At 32.1% G+C, this 16,895-nt stretch overlaps 1 protein-coding gene across 1 annotated transcript in view; it reads right to left on the reverse strand.

Moving 5' to 3' along the window:
• The window catches only part of LOC308655526 (uncharacterized protein), a gene marked incomplete at both ends in the record, with an annotated part of 166,739 nt that overhangs the window by 123,169 nt on the left and 26,675 nt on the right, over positions 1-16,895 (reverse strand). The window contains 4 exons of the mRNA XM_081305605.1: positions 1,330-1,383; positions 4,464-4,517; positions 7,437-7,490; positions 9,875-9,928. Of these exons, the coding sequence (XP_081161731.1) occupies positions 1,330-1,383; positions 4,464-4,517; positions 7,437-7,490; positions 9,875-9,928 (216 nt within the window). The remainder of the gene's footprint in view (positions 1-1,329; positions 1,384-4,463; positions 4,518-7,436; positions 7,491-9,874; positions 9,929-16,895) is intronic.

A 16,895-nucleotide genomic window follows, 5' to 3' on the forward strand; every position in this document is an offset into this window, starting at 1 on the left:
CCCTCTTCCCCAAAACTCACAATACAGTGGGTAATATTACATCAACATTTTACACATGAGAAAAACAAGGTGTAGGGAGGATAAACAACCTTCCCATGGCTAAGGGACCTAGAAAATGGCAGATGGGATTTGAATAGAGCAATCATAACCTGAATACTGCCTGCAACCTAAATCTCCCAAGTAGAAAATTTAATACATTAATATAACAACCTTACTATTATACCTATTTAGATATCCACAGCAAGTCAAATACTGCTCTACAACATTTTGAGGCCCTTAATACCTTAGGAAGAAATTTTTGTCTTCTTCATTCCCTACTGAAAACTAACAATTCTGTCTTTGGGAAAATAATGCAGCACAGATAAAGGAAAATTCACACTTGTGTTACTCCAGTAAACTCCATAACACCTTTGATAAAATAATTATAGCAGTTGTGTTAATATTCCTTTCTGTCTCAGAGAAAGCCAAGTCATATGCATATGACTACTCTTTTTTCACTAGCTATTTCTAGTATTCACTTCCATTCTACCCTTCAAGCTTCACATTTGCATATATATCATGGCAAAGATTATTATTTCTCACTGAAATGAGAACTCTTAAACATCCATGTGTAATACAGAAAAGCAACTAAACCTCAACCTCAGTTTGGTTACGTAAAAGTTACAAGATGACTTCAAAGTTTCAAAAGTAGTCATTGCCCTAATATACTGGGGGGGTAATATTTTAATATTCTAATATTCAGAATTTTTTTACTTTCCCTTGCATGTGAATTTTATATCCACCATTAGCTGAAGGGTCTTTTATAACCTAAGATCTTGTTTTTTTTTTTTTTTGTTTTGTTTTTTTTTTTTTTTTTTTGTGGGCATCATTTTCCTAAATAAGTACAGCAATTTTAAGGCATTTCCTTAAAACATCTGTAATCCCCACAGTTTGGGAAGCTGAGGCAGGAGGACTATGAGTTCAAAGACAGCCTCACTAATTTAGCAAAGCATTAAGCGGCTTAGTGAGAACCTGTGTCTATAAAATACAGAAAAGGAGTGGGAATGTGGCTCAGTGATTGAGTGCTTCTGAGTTCAATCCCCAGTATCAAGAAAAGGAAAAAAAAAAAAAGTTTGGGAAAAAGCAGAGATAAAAACATGGATAATCTTGAGCTAGTTTATTTAAGGTACAATTTATAAAAACAAACAAACAAAACAAAAAAAACACCCACTTTCTCTTTCACACTGCTAACACTGATTTTAAGCTTAACTTCAAAATAAAATAGTAGTAGTTGAAAAGCTCCAGGATCCATCTGACATCCAATTATGTCAAAGTAAAACTACCTCTTACCTTTTCACCTTGCAAACCAGGGGGTCCTATTAATCCAGAAAGGCCTTTATCACCCTATAAACAAAACATGGGGGTTTAATGTCATGAAAGAAAACAGGAAATTAAAACTCTCTTTAATCTTGTACATCAAGGCCTTATGACATTCACTTCTGATCTTCACCATCATGCTCAAGTTTCACCTCATTTCTCAATCCTTTTCCGAGGTTCCCTTACCTCTTGAGCTCAGAACAACTGGATTGTATTTTCCCACCTCTATGCCTTTGCTCCTTTTTCTCTGTTGTTCCTTTCTCTAGAAATGCCCTCACTCCTAAAATTTCCATCATTTAAAAAAAAAATCTGAAGGCATTTTCTTAAAACTTCTAAGATACTTTGTAAACCAATTTCTTTTTTTCGTTGAAGACCTCAAACACACCTAGAGGTGTGTGGAAAGCCAACTGGGTTCACAGCAGGCACCTAAGAAGGCTTACTTCCGCTTCCGGGGCTACTGTAGTGTGGGCTGTTCAGATGGGCCCCTGGGGAATCACTACCGAGAATGTTAATTGGGAAGCCGCTCTGTTTTGCTGTGACAGACAAAACTTGACCAGAATAAACTTCACCAATAAGACCCACCTTCCTAGCACTTCGAGAAGGACCTGCCAGCATGTTTTGAGGGAGAAAGGAGACAAGAATGCTTTTGAGGGAGAAAGGAGACAGGTGAGGTTCCTGTCTTTCACAGGAAACTGTGCGCCAAAAAGAGTTTGGGAGAGGCCCAGGTGGTGGCCCACGTCTATAATCTCAGCATCTTGGGAGGCTGAGGGGGGAGGATGGCGAGTTCAAAGACAACCTCAGCAATTTATTGAAACACTAAGGAACTTAGTGAGGTTCTGTGTCTATAAAATACAGAAAAGGGCTGGGGATGTGGCTTGGTGGTTGAGGACTTCTGAGGCCAATCCCCAGTACCACAAAAAAAAAAAAAAAAAAAAAAAGTTTGGGAGAATGCAGAGATAAAAAACATGGATAATCTTGAGCTAGTTTGTTTAAGGTACACTTTATAAAAACAAACAAACAAACAAAACCCCACCCACTTTCTCTTTTCACACCGCAAGGGATTTATTACGGGTAGAAAGAATGTATTTGAAGTGGGAAAAATAAGGCCAGGGGTGCTGAGGGTGAGCCCCAGGTGCTTAACATGTGTGAGGCCCTGAGTTCAAACCCAACCACCAAATAAATAAATGAGTATTTAGAGAATAATCTTAAGGAAACCCCAAAACAACTGTATGTTCTGTTCAGTCTGTTTATTATGTTGTAAAATTAAACAATCAAAAGAGAAAAGAATGTTTCTTATTAACAACAGGGTGCTTTCCCATTCTAATGCTGCTTCTCACTTGTCTTATGGAAAAGGAACAACCACACCACGTAAAAACTATGTATACATGCCCTTGAGGTCTCAAAGAGCTTAAAAACTTGTGTATACTTTATTATAGATGTTACTTAGAGGAGTTACATGGTAAAGGATGAGCCTGATCCTTACTTCTATTGTTTGATTGTTCACAATAACTTTATTGCAAAAATGGACAAATAATTAAAATATAATTATCCAATACCCCTTTATTTCCACCAATATAAGTTTGATTTTATTTATATTCCGGTTGATGGGTGTTACTAATCTGTTTCCTCAATATGTATGAACCCAATTTCATATAAATACAATTCCTAAGAGACTGCATTAAAATTTTACCATTTTAGAAATACATTTCTCAGTTATAAAGGTTGGATTCTACTTACAGCTTAATGACAAACTGCTATTAAATTTTATATCTAATTACATTTATTTTATGTAGAATTAACTCCAACTTGTGTATAACTCAAAAGGTTAAAAAAATTCTCAATTTCCATACTGAACCACCTTATATTTTGTACAGAGAAACCACAAAGAAAGATAAAATCAAGTATTTGATAGGAATGTTTACATTTAATCTGGAGGCTTTATTTAAAGCAGTCACCAAAACACAGTGGGCCTTTAATTTCTAAATTTAAAAAAAAAAAAGTAAATGCACTATATTTAGATATTTTAAAAAGTAGACATTTATATTTCTTTCTCAGATTGCAAGATGTTTTTTCTTGTAGTAATGAAGAGATCAATGAAAATACCATTGCTAGTAATAAACTTTCAGTCCCTTTCTGTTACTTAGACTTAATAAACTCAGTTCCATCATAGTAATAAAATTCCTAAAATTTTAGATTTAAAAGTTTTTAAAGATTTACTTGTAGAGGATTGGAGTATTTATCTTTAGAGTCCACTATTAAGATGTGATTTATTTTTAAAGTTGACAACAGTTTCTGAAGGCCAATTGAAGATCAAATTTCAGCCCAGAATTACTTAGGGATTTTTAAAGTTTGTGAATATATGCCACATAAACAAAAACATCCTACAATTATATCACATGTACCAAGTACTAGTCTAAATAAAACTTCCCAAATGTTCTCCTAAAGACTCCACTTGTATTTACTCTAACTGCAAAACAGCATCCTTTTCCCAATAAAGACTGTGTTGCTGTTTACTTTAGAACATTACTGTTTGTATTTCATGAGTATTATCATAATATGAAAAGCAGCCTGGATAAGAAATCAGAAAATTTGGACATATCATTAACTGTTGCTTGCTATCCATGTGATGAGCCACTTAAAATCTATTAATTCTGTTTTCTCAAATATAAAATAAGATAATGATGACTGTTTATTACACAGGGAGTTACTATGGTACTTACAGAATAAAGTATGTGAAAATATTCTTAAAAATATAAAATGACATTGGAATTGTGTATCATCGTGTTCATGTGTAATAATTGCAAAATCTTTGAGGTTAAGACCACATCCTACTCTAATTCTTTTATCCCATGCACCCCTAATTGGTAGGTAGCACAATGGTAGCCCCAGAGGGCACTAAATAAAATTAATGGTAAGATTTAAATTGGTAAGTTAAACTGATGGGACATAATTTACTTAATTCTTCAAATATTTCTTCCTTCATTAAAATCCAATGGTTTTATGCTGTCTTCTCTGATACAATAAAATCTACATCTTAAGAAGATAAATATGATTTTTAAATAACCAAAACATTTTACTATGATTCTATTTCATGGACAAATAATTACCTTTTCTCCAGAAACAGCTTGACCAGGGGAAAATCCAGGATCTCCTTTGGGGCCCTAGATAAAATAGTTACAAAACACTTGGAAAAATCTGAATACTATATAGTATAATACATATATTCAGTTACCTATCATTGGATTCTATATACATCATATGGTGTTAAATGAAATTATTTCAAATTGATGTAGTCATGGATTATTTACTTTTTTTTGGCAGTACTAGGGGTTGGAACCCAGGGTCTTGCACATCTAGGCAAGTGCTCTACCATTGAACTACACTCCCAGTCCTTTTCTAAATTTGTTTTTATTTTGAGACAGGTTCTCACTAAGTTGAGGCTGGCCTCAAGCTTGAAATCCTGCCTCAGCCTGTTGAGTAATGTGATTACAGGTGTATACTAATGTGTCTGGCTACCTTTTTAATGTATAGTTTTATTAATCTTATTTTTAAATGCTGAGAGCTGAGAAGATTGCTAAAAATCCTCTAGAGAGAATTGATTTTAAAAATATAAAGTAATATTACTATTGAAACATTTTTCTTCAGAAAATCTAGGTAAAGGTTGTATTATCTCTTTCATTTTTGTGACCCATTGAGTTATCATTCCTATTTTAGCATTGGGAGACTGGTTACTTTAGAAAAGGAAAATTTCTTATAATAATCCTAAAATTTGTTTGAGTATTTGCCAAAATTTTGCAATGAAAATGCACCCATCACCTTCATAATAAAGAAAATAGAAATGAGAAATTCTTTCATTCTGTTCCAAAAAATAGATACTTTACATAGTCTGGAAATCTTAATCTTTTACATTTCAAAGAAACATGACATTAAGTTTCAGCCAAAGTTTTTTGACACAATATTAAAACAATCTTTCTTATGATGCTGCCATGGTTTGAATATGATTTGTCCCCACCAAAATTCATGGTGAGGCTTAATCATAAATGCAACAGATTTGGGAAGTGGGGCCTACTGGGAGGTATTTGGGGAATGGTGGTGAAGACCTCATGAATAGAACAGTGCCATCTCTCTGGAGTGAGCTCTCTTGCTCTCAGCATAACTACATTAATTATTACAATCAAGATGTTATAAAGTAGTTTTCCTTTGTCTCCTAATCCCTTTCACATGTACTTACCCTTCTGCCAAAATTCCCTCACCAGAAGTCAAGCAGATGCTAATGCTGAGAGCTTGGACTTCCCAGCCTCTAGAATCATTTACTATAATAAACTTGTTTTCTTCATAAATTAACCAGTCTAAGATATTCTGATATTGCAACCCAAAACAAAGACAGATGCATAGTAGCAAAGAAAGTTTAACTATTTATCACACCTCACAAAATAAAGGTCTAGTAGATATTCTTCACAATTCAAATTCTGATATCCTTATCAACTGAGAATAAATAATTCTACATTCCTAGATAGTTCTAAAAATTATTTACTTTAAAGGAAATAAAAAGGTATCTTCTTTCACATATTCAAAGATGCTTTTAAATGTCATTTAAGCTGATGAATGATAGAAGATCAAGAGAAAAGTTTTGAACATTTCACATTTTTTTCATTGTACAGATTATAAATTTATAAACAAAGCAGAAATTTGTCAAAGAGCCCTGTGTTATATAATCAAAGAAAAATTTTAAAACAAAAGTTGTCTTTGAGGTTGATCTCTTTCCTTCCATAGCTATTACCACTTCTACCACTAAAGGCTACTATTTTAGATCATTGATTTCAAGATTATTGACCTCAGAAATTATTTTGGTTATATTTTAATGTTACAAATTCAATTCTTCATCAAAAATATTTTTAAAAAGGTAGTAACATAGGCATTGCAGTGAGAGCACCTGTAGTACTACCAGTCAGCAGGCTGAAGCTGGCTGAAGTTCAAGACCAGCCTAGGCAACATGATGAGAATCCATCTCAAAAAAAAGTAGCAAGTTTAAAATTTATAAGATATCAGAGCTTATTTAATAAATTCCCTTTTGCAGATAAAGAGAATGAAGTCTAAAAAGGTTAAATCTTATTTATTGGTTGTAATATATTATAATCTTTATTACAGAATCAAGTGAGTTAATTTGAGGCAATAATTTCCAAATACTTTTTAAAGGATTTAAGAAATTATAGTCCTTGAGAAGTTTAACTATAATAAAATCCTTTGTGACCTATGTTTTTACTTATAAATACCATGTTAATTTTTTTATAATTGATTCTTTTTACATAGTTTTAATTTGCTGATTTATATCTGCTCACTCATTATGACCATCTTTTCCTTGAAAATATTTAAATAGTCAATATAAAATATTCAACTGCTAATTTTAACATTTGGGTTCTCTTGAGATATGTTTGTATTGGCCACTTTTTGAAGCTCAAATCAGATTTCTCTTTTCTTTTTATGGCTAGAAATTTTGATTGTATACTATGTATCAGATGTGATATGTTGAAGAAATTTTAGATTTTCTTATCTCCTTTGGACTTTTTCTGTTTTTTAGGCAGTTAAATCCTGAAATATCTCCTTTGAAAATAGGTTTTGTAATTTTTTTAGGAGGGGCTTCTTTTCAGTTTTGCTAATAGTGTGAGTCCATTAGTCCAAGGATAAGGAATTTAGATAACATGTGGCCCTTCCTGAATATCAGTGAGAAGGTTTACCAAGGCATTTGTCATGTCTCTAAAATGTTTTCCTTGTTGTGATTAGTGGCTAAAGTTAGTTTAATTCTTTCAAACTTTCAATCACTTGTTGCTCTCTGTGAAGCTTCTTGGGGTATCCCTCATACCGGTACATGTCAGATCATCCAAGAATTAAAGGGAGTCTAATCTAGGTTTTAGGGGAGCTCTTCTATTTTTCTCCTTAGATTTTATCATTTTACTCCTCAATTTACAATTATTCTGGCAGTCTGATTCTCTGGCTTATCACACCATTTACCAAATGTGTGTGTGTATTTTCTGCCTGAAAAATCATATGAACATCATTTATCATCATTAATAATCACTCACCTTTGGACTTGGTAATCCCGGTAACCCAGGATTTCCATGTGGTCCTGGCATGCCCTGCAAATGTGAAAAGGTCTGTTTATTCTTAGAAATAAATACAGATATAAATTTCAGTGCTTATTCAAATAAACATTAAATAATACAATCTAATCAAATTAATAATCTTTTTTCAAAAATTTTTAACATTATATGAGTAAATTTTTAAAATATGTTTTATCTCCTTTATTTGCCACCCCTAAATCCAGCCACAGCATATTGCTTAGCACTTTTAAAGGCTATGGAAAGTAACAAGTCTAACAAAGTACAGTTGTTTAGTTACTCCTCTCAATATGTGCTATCCCTTTCTGAATTTGAGAAATTCAGAATTCATACCAATCTAAATCATTCTTCATGTCTCAATTGATATCTTACCTCATTTAAAAATTCTAGCCACATCAGAATAAAATTATTTATCCTACTAACTTCTATAAAAATTATTGAATGTATAATTAATTTATCAATTAACTATTATATTGCCCTGGTACGTCTCTTTTACTTCTCTAATCTGTTATTTAAATATTTTATTGTATTTTGACTGTTTAATGACATGGTATTTAGTTATAAGATTATAAATATTTTTAAAAGAGACTCATATGTTAGGTACTATATGAATATTTGTCAATTTGATTATACTTTAATGATAAAATATATGATCTGAACTTAAAAATTGATTTTATTTACTGAGTACCTATATGTGCCAGGAGCTATGTTCATGATTTATATTTCTTATTACTAATCCTTGTAACAATCCTGCAAGGTAGTCATTTTTATTCCCATTTACAAATGAGGACATTTATATAACCAATAAGTAGAGGAACTGAGAATTATCTCCTGAAAGCCTCCAAATCTCCAGGTTCCCATACTTACTTGGGTTTTGTACTTAACCTCTGTTCTCTTTAGCCAAACTTATAGTTGATAGTATGTTTAGTAGCCTCTTCAATTCTATATTAATAAAACTATTTCAGAAAGAGATATCAGCAGTGTAAATATTGACAATATGTCTAACAAAATGAAAACTTAAGAAATAGATTTGATTTCATGATGTTTCATTGATAACCTTTGAAAATTAAATTTTAATGAAGTACATGGGGGAAAAGTATGGGGAGTAATGAATGAATTATTGATGTAGAAGTAACAGGTATAAACTATTATTTCACAAAGCTCAGTAATGCAACTGTTAGCAAGGACAATATTTTAGGAAAAATTAATTTCAATGAAAGTTTAGGATTTTCAAAAGAGGGATAACGTATTAGTTATTGCCAAATAGGAAAAAAACTTAGAGGAAAAAAAAGTGAAGTTTCAACCTTCAAGTTAGGTAATTTATTGAAGGGGATGAAATTAAGAACACAATTGAAATAACTAGCCTTTTGAAAAAGCATACATTTTTTTAAGTAAATGACTGGACAAAAGAGAGAAAAAAGGAACTTGGGAAGCAAAGTAGTGTATCGTGAAACTAGATGCAGATCCAGAACCTGAAGTTCATCCTCTTGGGAGCATAACAGTCTTAGTGGTGGAGAGGGAATAAAATTAGTACAAAGAAGGTCCCAGGTCCTCAGAAAAGTAGGATCCAAAGTCTCCTCACAGAGTGGTAGGATGATGGGAATTGTTCCAGTGCTAAAGGAGAATATGCAAGGTTTAGAGGGACATTGGATGAATGTGATAGGTCATTAACTATGGAGAAATTGAGAAAATGCTGTACAGCAGCTAGAGTCCAGTGAGAATTTATCTTAGGCACAAGAGTTTGGTATGAACATGCAAAACTTAGAGTAATATTTTAAGGTTATTTGAAAGTATATTATATAAAAGACATTTGCATTTGTCTTTACAACACAATTATTTTTCTAGATCATTGAAAAAATATTATTTAGTAAAAAATCCACATTAATTTGTTAGCTTGAAGAAACTAATTCTAACATAGCAATAAATCTTTTGTTGAACCTGTGTAATGTGAGAAACTACTGCTGATCTGCAAGGCAGCTTTTTTACTGAAGGCGATTTTTTTTCTAGTCAATAGCCCCAGTATTTTCCATTGTGTAATCCAGGAATGCACTATTTTAAGGCAGCCCAAATCTCTTCATTTTCTAAATGAACCTCATCTTAGACTACTGAGATCACTATATAACTAAGAATAAATGTTACAAATAGCAACAGAATGGTCACCAGTCTACAAATTTTAAGATCTTTCTTGGATATCTTCACAGAGAATTTTTTGCCTGGCTATTTACACTCAAATAAACAAGGCTGCATGTGTTCTTAAACTTCTTTTGAATTGGCAAAGGTAGAGCTAAGTTGGAAAATCCAGGCAAGTTTCCAGAGCAAGTACATATTGTACAATACTAGAAAAAACATATGGGTAAATTACTAATCCTAACAGCATTGGGAAATGAAGCTCATCTACTCACCCGTGGACCTCTCTTTCCTGAGGGACCTGGAATACCTGCTGGACCAGGTGGACCCTTGGAAAACAAATATCAAGGCATTAGACATGACTAGTAGACACATCTGTTTCTGTTTCCGCTTCAGAGTAACTCTTTTTTTTCCTGTCCCTAATTCCCTGATGCTGATGATTTTAAAGTAACATTAATGCCCTTACCCAAATCAGCAGGGGTGAATTGAAATTCAAGTGTCCTCTTTAATCTGGCCAGAAATGGCAGCAGGAAGTCCATGACTTATGGTTATAGCCACTATATCTGGTTTTTACTGAGACCATAAGTAGTAGTTTTGTGGGTAATTTTTACCTAAATTTACTTTTATTACGGAAGGAGAAATTCAATTTACGATTTGAAGACCAATAACTACAGGTTTTTTCAAACACATTTCAAAAGAGGATTTGCATTGAAAAATGAAAGCACTGGCCATTTTATGTTCTTTTAAAAGGACTGCATTAAGGACCTATGTAATGTGTTAACCTGTTATAATGAGATCCTTCCTGCATATGCAGTTATAAATCTGCCTTATACTAAATGTAGCACACCAGGGGGTCTCTAATAAAGTTAAATGACTTATAAAACAAAGCATGGAAGCAAAACCTGAGAAGCTGTTATAAGTGTTTTGAGTTCTTTAAATGTTACTTTTAAAATAAGAAATAGGAAACTATTCCTTAACTTTCTCAAATGGCACTCTGTGTTGTCTTTTATATTTAGCAATCAACTATAGAAGAATACATGTTCATTTGTGATACAATTGAACATGAATTCATTTATCTGTTCATTCATTTAATTGTTATCAAGCACTGTTTGATGTGACATTGTTTTTGGTGTTTTAAATTAGATGCATCAAAGATGAAATACTAACCTCATCACTAATAAGCAGTGTAACCTAATTCACCTCATTTCAAATGTCTATGTTTCTATTCTAATTCTCATAAAATGAAGAGATGACTCCAGCTTAAGTCATATGTAATTGCCAACATATGACATTTTTAACCTATAAAATTTAATTTCATATAGTTTGTGTCTATATCAAGGACAGGTACACCCAAGATTACATTGAGTTTGAAAAGAGAACAGGGAAGACAGATTGATGGGAGTCATTTTGACTAAAAAATCAAGGGAGGAATGAGTGAGTTATGTTGAAAAAAAATAGCTATATAGCATTTTTTTCATTTCTTTTTCTTCTTGATATTAACTATTCCTCAAAACTTCATTTTGTCTTCTGATATTCATTATATATTTCAAATTGCCCATTTTTTTCTTTTATTTTTTCTTCTTCTACCACCTAACAATAAAATGTTTCATGTATTTCCTGATATTGAGAGAAGAGTACTATTTCTATTCAAACCTAATCTGAGGGCATTCTTCCTGAGCTATTCAAATGTTTTCATAGCCATTATTGTATCACTAGCTTCCATTAAAAAATGTTTTCATATACTATCAAGAAATTTTTTTTTTCAAATTAGTTCTGGTTTTGGTGTTATAATAAAAAAATTAGCAGCTGTTGATCTGAATTTAATTCCCCCCAAATATTTGACTAAGAAGGAGATATTGGAACTAAAAATGAAGATAATATATTTAAAATTTTTTCTAGTTTGGTTTAGCACCCTGTCATACTGCTTTGTGACAAAAGAAAATACTATTCCATTCACATTGTGAAGATAGTTAATATTACAATATACTATGACTTGAGTGTTTGGGCCTACTCAAAATTCATATATTGAAATCCTAACCAAAAACTTATGGTATCTGAAGGGGCCTAGGAAGATGACTAAGTAATATGGGTGGGGCCTTCATGAATGAACTAAATACTACATTTAGTGTAAGGCAGATTTATAACTGCATATGCAGGAAGTATCTCATTATAAAGGCCCAGTGGGGTTCATTTGTTCCTTCCACCATTTGAGAACACAGTGAAAAGATGCTATCTGTGAACCAAAAAGCAGACCCTCACCAGATATCAAATCTGCCAACACCTTCATCTTGGACTTCCATAGTCACTAGAACTATAAGGGATAAATTTCTGTTGTTTACAAGTTCCCAAGTTTATAGTATTTTGTTGCAGAGGCCAAATGAACTAAGATGTATTTAATTTAAGTACTGAGGGGAAAATAAGGCATGTTTTATGTCATAATTAAAATATTTGAATTGTTTAATAAGCACTAAATAAAAACCAATTTTCACAACTTTATAATTTTGTATTTACAAGTCTTTGATAATAGATTATTAATAGGCATTTGGAAGAAATTAACAATATAATTTTATAGAATTTTTTAAAATTTTTCTATAAAATCTTTCACAGTGTTTGTTAGAGAAAGCACACTTGACTGAAAAGGAAAAGGAATGGCTTTTCATCATCCAATCTAAATTTAAATCATGTTTCAAATATTTACTAGCTGAATGACCTTGAATAGGTCAATTACCCTTTATAACCCTAAGTTTCTCATTTTTAACATATTGATTATAAAAATCTACTTTTTAGGATTATTGTGAGTTTTGAAGGTGTTGATTATAAAATAACTGTCACTGTGTCTGGGTATATAGGAGGTAACCAGTAAACTGTAATGCAGTTAACTTTTTTAAAAAAGGTGGGCATAGAGCATAGCAGGCACTCAATAAATGTTACTTGTATATTAACACATGTGGTAGGGCAAATGTATTCAATAGAACAGCACTTTTAAGAGTGAGTAATCCCTGGTCAGGTAATTTTCAAAGTTCTGCATCTATTATTTCTTTTAAAATTCATTCATTCATTCAGTAAATATTATAAAGTTCCAAGCCCTCCTGAAGTTACAGTCTAGATTAAAAGACACACATTATCAGATAAACATATTACTACAGATTTTACTCCATTATATGAAGGAAAAGAACAGGCAACCAAGATGGAGATGAACATAGTGGACCTAATTTATACTGTATGTCAGAGAAGGCTTCTCTGAGGAAATGTTTAGATAAACCTAAAAGATGAATAGGAATTAGAAACCGGGAGAAAATAAAATTCCAGAAAATAAGAATAAATGAAAGAGAGCATAAATAAAATAAAAATATCATTCTTTTACTGAAGAACTAGAAGAAAACTAATAGGGAAAGGGGGAAAGTAGAACACAATGATGTTGCAGAGATAAGGAGGGACCATATCCTATTTGCCTTTGTGGGTCAAGTACTGAGTTTTTAGTTCATTGTAAATGCTTCAATTCTCTGCCTCTGAAAACTGAAGTAGATAAACTAGGTGATGTGAACTGTGTTTTTAAAAGATCACTAGAGAATTTGGGTAAATTATGGAAGAGTATGAACATTTTTCAAACTATACTCCTTTCCTCAAAATCAACTGAAAATAAAAAGCACCAAAGAAAGAAAACAGCATCTCAAATGAAACAGAAAGGACCACAACCATGATCCACAAAATACAAGGATTATTTGTCACATACTAAGAAACTTTGTATTATGAACGATGTGGAAAGATTATTAAAAAAAACCCTCCTCAGACTCTATACCTTGTACAGACTACAGATAGTTCTAAAAGTTTATCAGAATGAAAAATCCATTGCAACAATCCTTTGATTATAATGATGACATTTAAGGGAATAGGAAAGCCATGGGAGAAATAATTCATTATCCAGTAAGGATTTAGTTCCAAAGAATCAAGACCAGGGAAGATACAACTGAAGAAGAAGAACCTATCAATTTTATGATCTACAACCAAATCCAACCTAAAGGATTTCTGGTCTTGAAAGGTGGTAAAAGAAAAGAAAAGCATAAATCATAATCTCTCTTCTCAGAGAGTCTGTGGTACATAGGGTACAAAACAAATGATACATGGAAAATGAGAAGATACATGCCCTGAGAAGAAGACATAAAAAATACAGTACAATGGTGTTTAAGGCAGTAAAATCTGTTTGATTCTGTGTACTATTCTACTTGCCTTGGTCTCTCTCTGTACTATTCTGAAACAACCCAGATTATAGTTACCTTTATTTGAAAAAATGTAATAACCATAAATTAATCACTGTGGGACCTACACATAGATATTATGAGAAGGGGTGAAATAGAAGGATACGAACATAAATTTAAAATAGAAGAAAACCATTCACCAGCAGAGAAATTATTTCATGTAACAGAAAGAATTCAATCATATAGTTATTATATTTTAAAAGAATTTCAATGTGATATTCCTCTACAAAAAGATAGTTCAAAGATGAGTTACAAAATATTTTAAAAGTTCACCTTCAAAAAAGGATAAAAAGAATAAATAATTATGAAAGTGAACCAGAAATGCTTAAGAAAGCTATGAAAGAGCAAAAGACAAACCATTGTAGATGAAAATTATATCAAAAACTGATTAAATAAAATTGAAAATCAGTAAAGGAATATGGATATAGTCTAAATGAATTCACACAGAATGAATGAAAAAGAGCACTCATGATGGTATGATTATACAGATGATAATAAATAAAATCACAAATATGCAAATTGCATGACAAATATAGAAAAAATGTTTGAGGATATAATATAAAAATAATTTTCAGATGAAAAAAGTCCAAGGAAAAAATAGATACATAACTTAATAGGTTTAATCAACCTCAAAGATAATGAAACAATAGGAAAAATTATAACTGATGCCACAGAAATACAAAGGATTATTAAGGACTATTATGATAGTCCCACATAAACAAAATGGAAAACCTAGAAGGAATTGATGTATTTGTGGACACACATAATCTAACAAAATTGGACCACGAAGACAAAAAACAAACACCTCAATAATGAGTAGCAAGATTTAATGTGTAATTTCAAGGGAAAAAAAGAACTCTTCTAAACTGAGATCAGCATTATCCTAATATCAAAATGAAAGAACCAAAAGCAAAACCACAGACCAATATCCTGATGAACATAAATGCAAAAATTGTCAACAAAGCACTAATAAAATGAATCCAATCACATATCAAAATGATTAATGAGACTTACCCCAAGGATACAAGGATAATTCAACATATAATGTAATATATCACATCAACAGAATGAAGGATGAAAACCATACAGGCATCTCAAAAGATTCAGAAAAAGCATGCAATAAAACGCAGAATCCCTTCATGATAAAAACTAATAACTTATTAGGTACAGAAAGAAAACACTTCCACATAATAAAGCCTATAGAAGGCAAACTGATGGCCAAAATTATATTGAATGGGATAAAGATGAAAGTATTTCTTGTAATATCAGTAAGAACAATTCATTTTCATCACTCTTATTCAACATAGTATGAATACATGGTGTGTAACCAGAGCAATTTGGCAAAAGAGAAAAATAAAAGGCATCCAAATAGGAGAGAAGGAAGCCAAATTGTCCATATTTTCATATGACATGATTCTTCAAAGAGAAAAACCTAAAGACTTTATCAAAAGGCTATTAGAATGAATTCAGTGAAGTTATAGTATACAAAATCAACATACAAAAATTAGGAGCATTTTTATAGCTCAGTAATGAAGTTGCTGAAAATTAGAGAAAGCAGTCCCATTAGTAAAAGCTATAAAAATAGCTTGGAATAAATTTAACATGGAAAGCAAATTAACTCTATAATGAAAAAACAAAAATATTGATGAACAAAATTGAAGAAGACACTAAAAATTGGAAAGACCAAACAAGAAGAGCAATGATGGAGGTGTTACAATACATGATCTAGAAATTATACTACAAAATTATAGTAAGAAAAATAACACAGTACTGGAAATCAAAATAAATATGAAGACCAATGGAACAGAATAGTAGACACAGAGACAACCCACATAGATATAGTCACTGATGCTTGACAAAGATGCTAAAAACATACACTGGAGAAAAGACAGTCTTTAAAAAAATGGTGCTGAACCTCAGAGCATTAATCTCCAGGATATATAAAGAACTCAAAAAACTTAACACCAAAAAATCACAAATAACCCAATCAATGGGCAAAATAACTGAATAGATGATTCACAGAAGAAATACAATCAGTCAACAAATACATGAAAAAATGTTCAACATCTCTAGCAATCAGAGAAATGCAAATCAAAACTACACTGAGATTTCATCTCACTGCAGTCAGAATGGCAATTATCAAGAATACAAGCAACAATAAATGTTGGTGAGGATGTGGGGGAAAAGTACACTTATACATTGCTGGTAGGACTGCAAATTGATGCAACCCCTATGGAGAGCAGTATGGAGATTCCTCAGAAAACTTGGAATGGAACCACTATTTATTTGACCCAGTTATTTTACTCTTGGTTGTATACCCAAAAGACTTAAAATCAGCACACTACAGTGAAAGAGCCACATCAATGTTTATAGCAGCTCAATTCACAAGAGCTAAACTATGGAACTGGCCTAGGTACCCTTCAACAGATGAATGGGGATAAAAAAAATATGGTATCTATACACAATGAATACTATTCAGCCATAAAGAAAAATGAACTTATGTAACTGCCAGTATATAGATGGAACTGGAGACTATCAACATACGTGAAATAAGCCAATCCCAAAAAACCAAGGCAAATGTTCTCTCTGATATGTGGATGCATAAATTACAATAGTGGGGTGGGTAGGGAAGAACAGAAGTACTTTGGATTAGACAAGGGGAATGAAAGGAAGGGAGGGGGAATGGGAATAGGAAGGATAGTAGAATGAATTGGAAATTACTTTCCTATATGCATATATGAATACATGACCAATGTGTAATTCCACATCAGGTACAACTAGAGAATGGGAAGTTATACTCCATATATGTATAATATGTCAAAATGCATTCTATTATCATGTTTAACTAATAATAAATTTTAAAATGGTTCTAGGAAAACTGAATATCCATATGTAGAAGAATGAAATTTGATCCCTATATTTCTCCCTGCACAAAAGTCAACTTTTAAGTGGACTAAAGACCTAGGAATTAAACTAGAAAGTTTGCAACTGATAGAAGAAAATATAGGCTCAACACCCCTAACATATTGGTGAAGGCACA

This window comes from Spermophilus citellus (genome assembly GCF_964194105.1).
Source record: "Spermophilus citellus genome assembly, chromosome: 9".
In the NCBI taxonomy this organism is placed as follows: domain Eukaryota; kingdom Metazoa; phylum Chordata; class Mammalia; order Rodentia; family Sciuridae; genus Spermophilus; species Spermophilus citellus.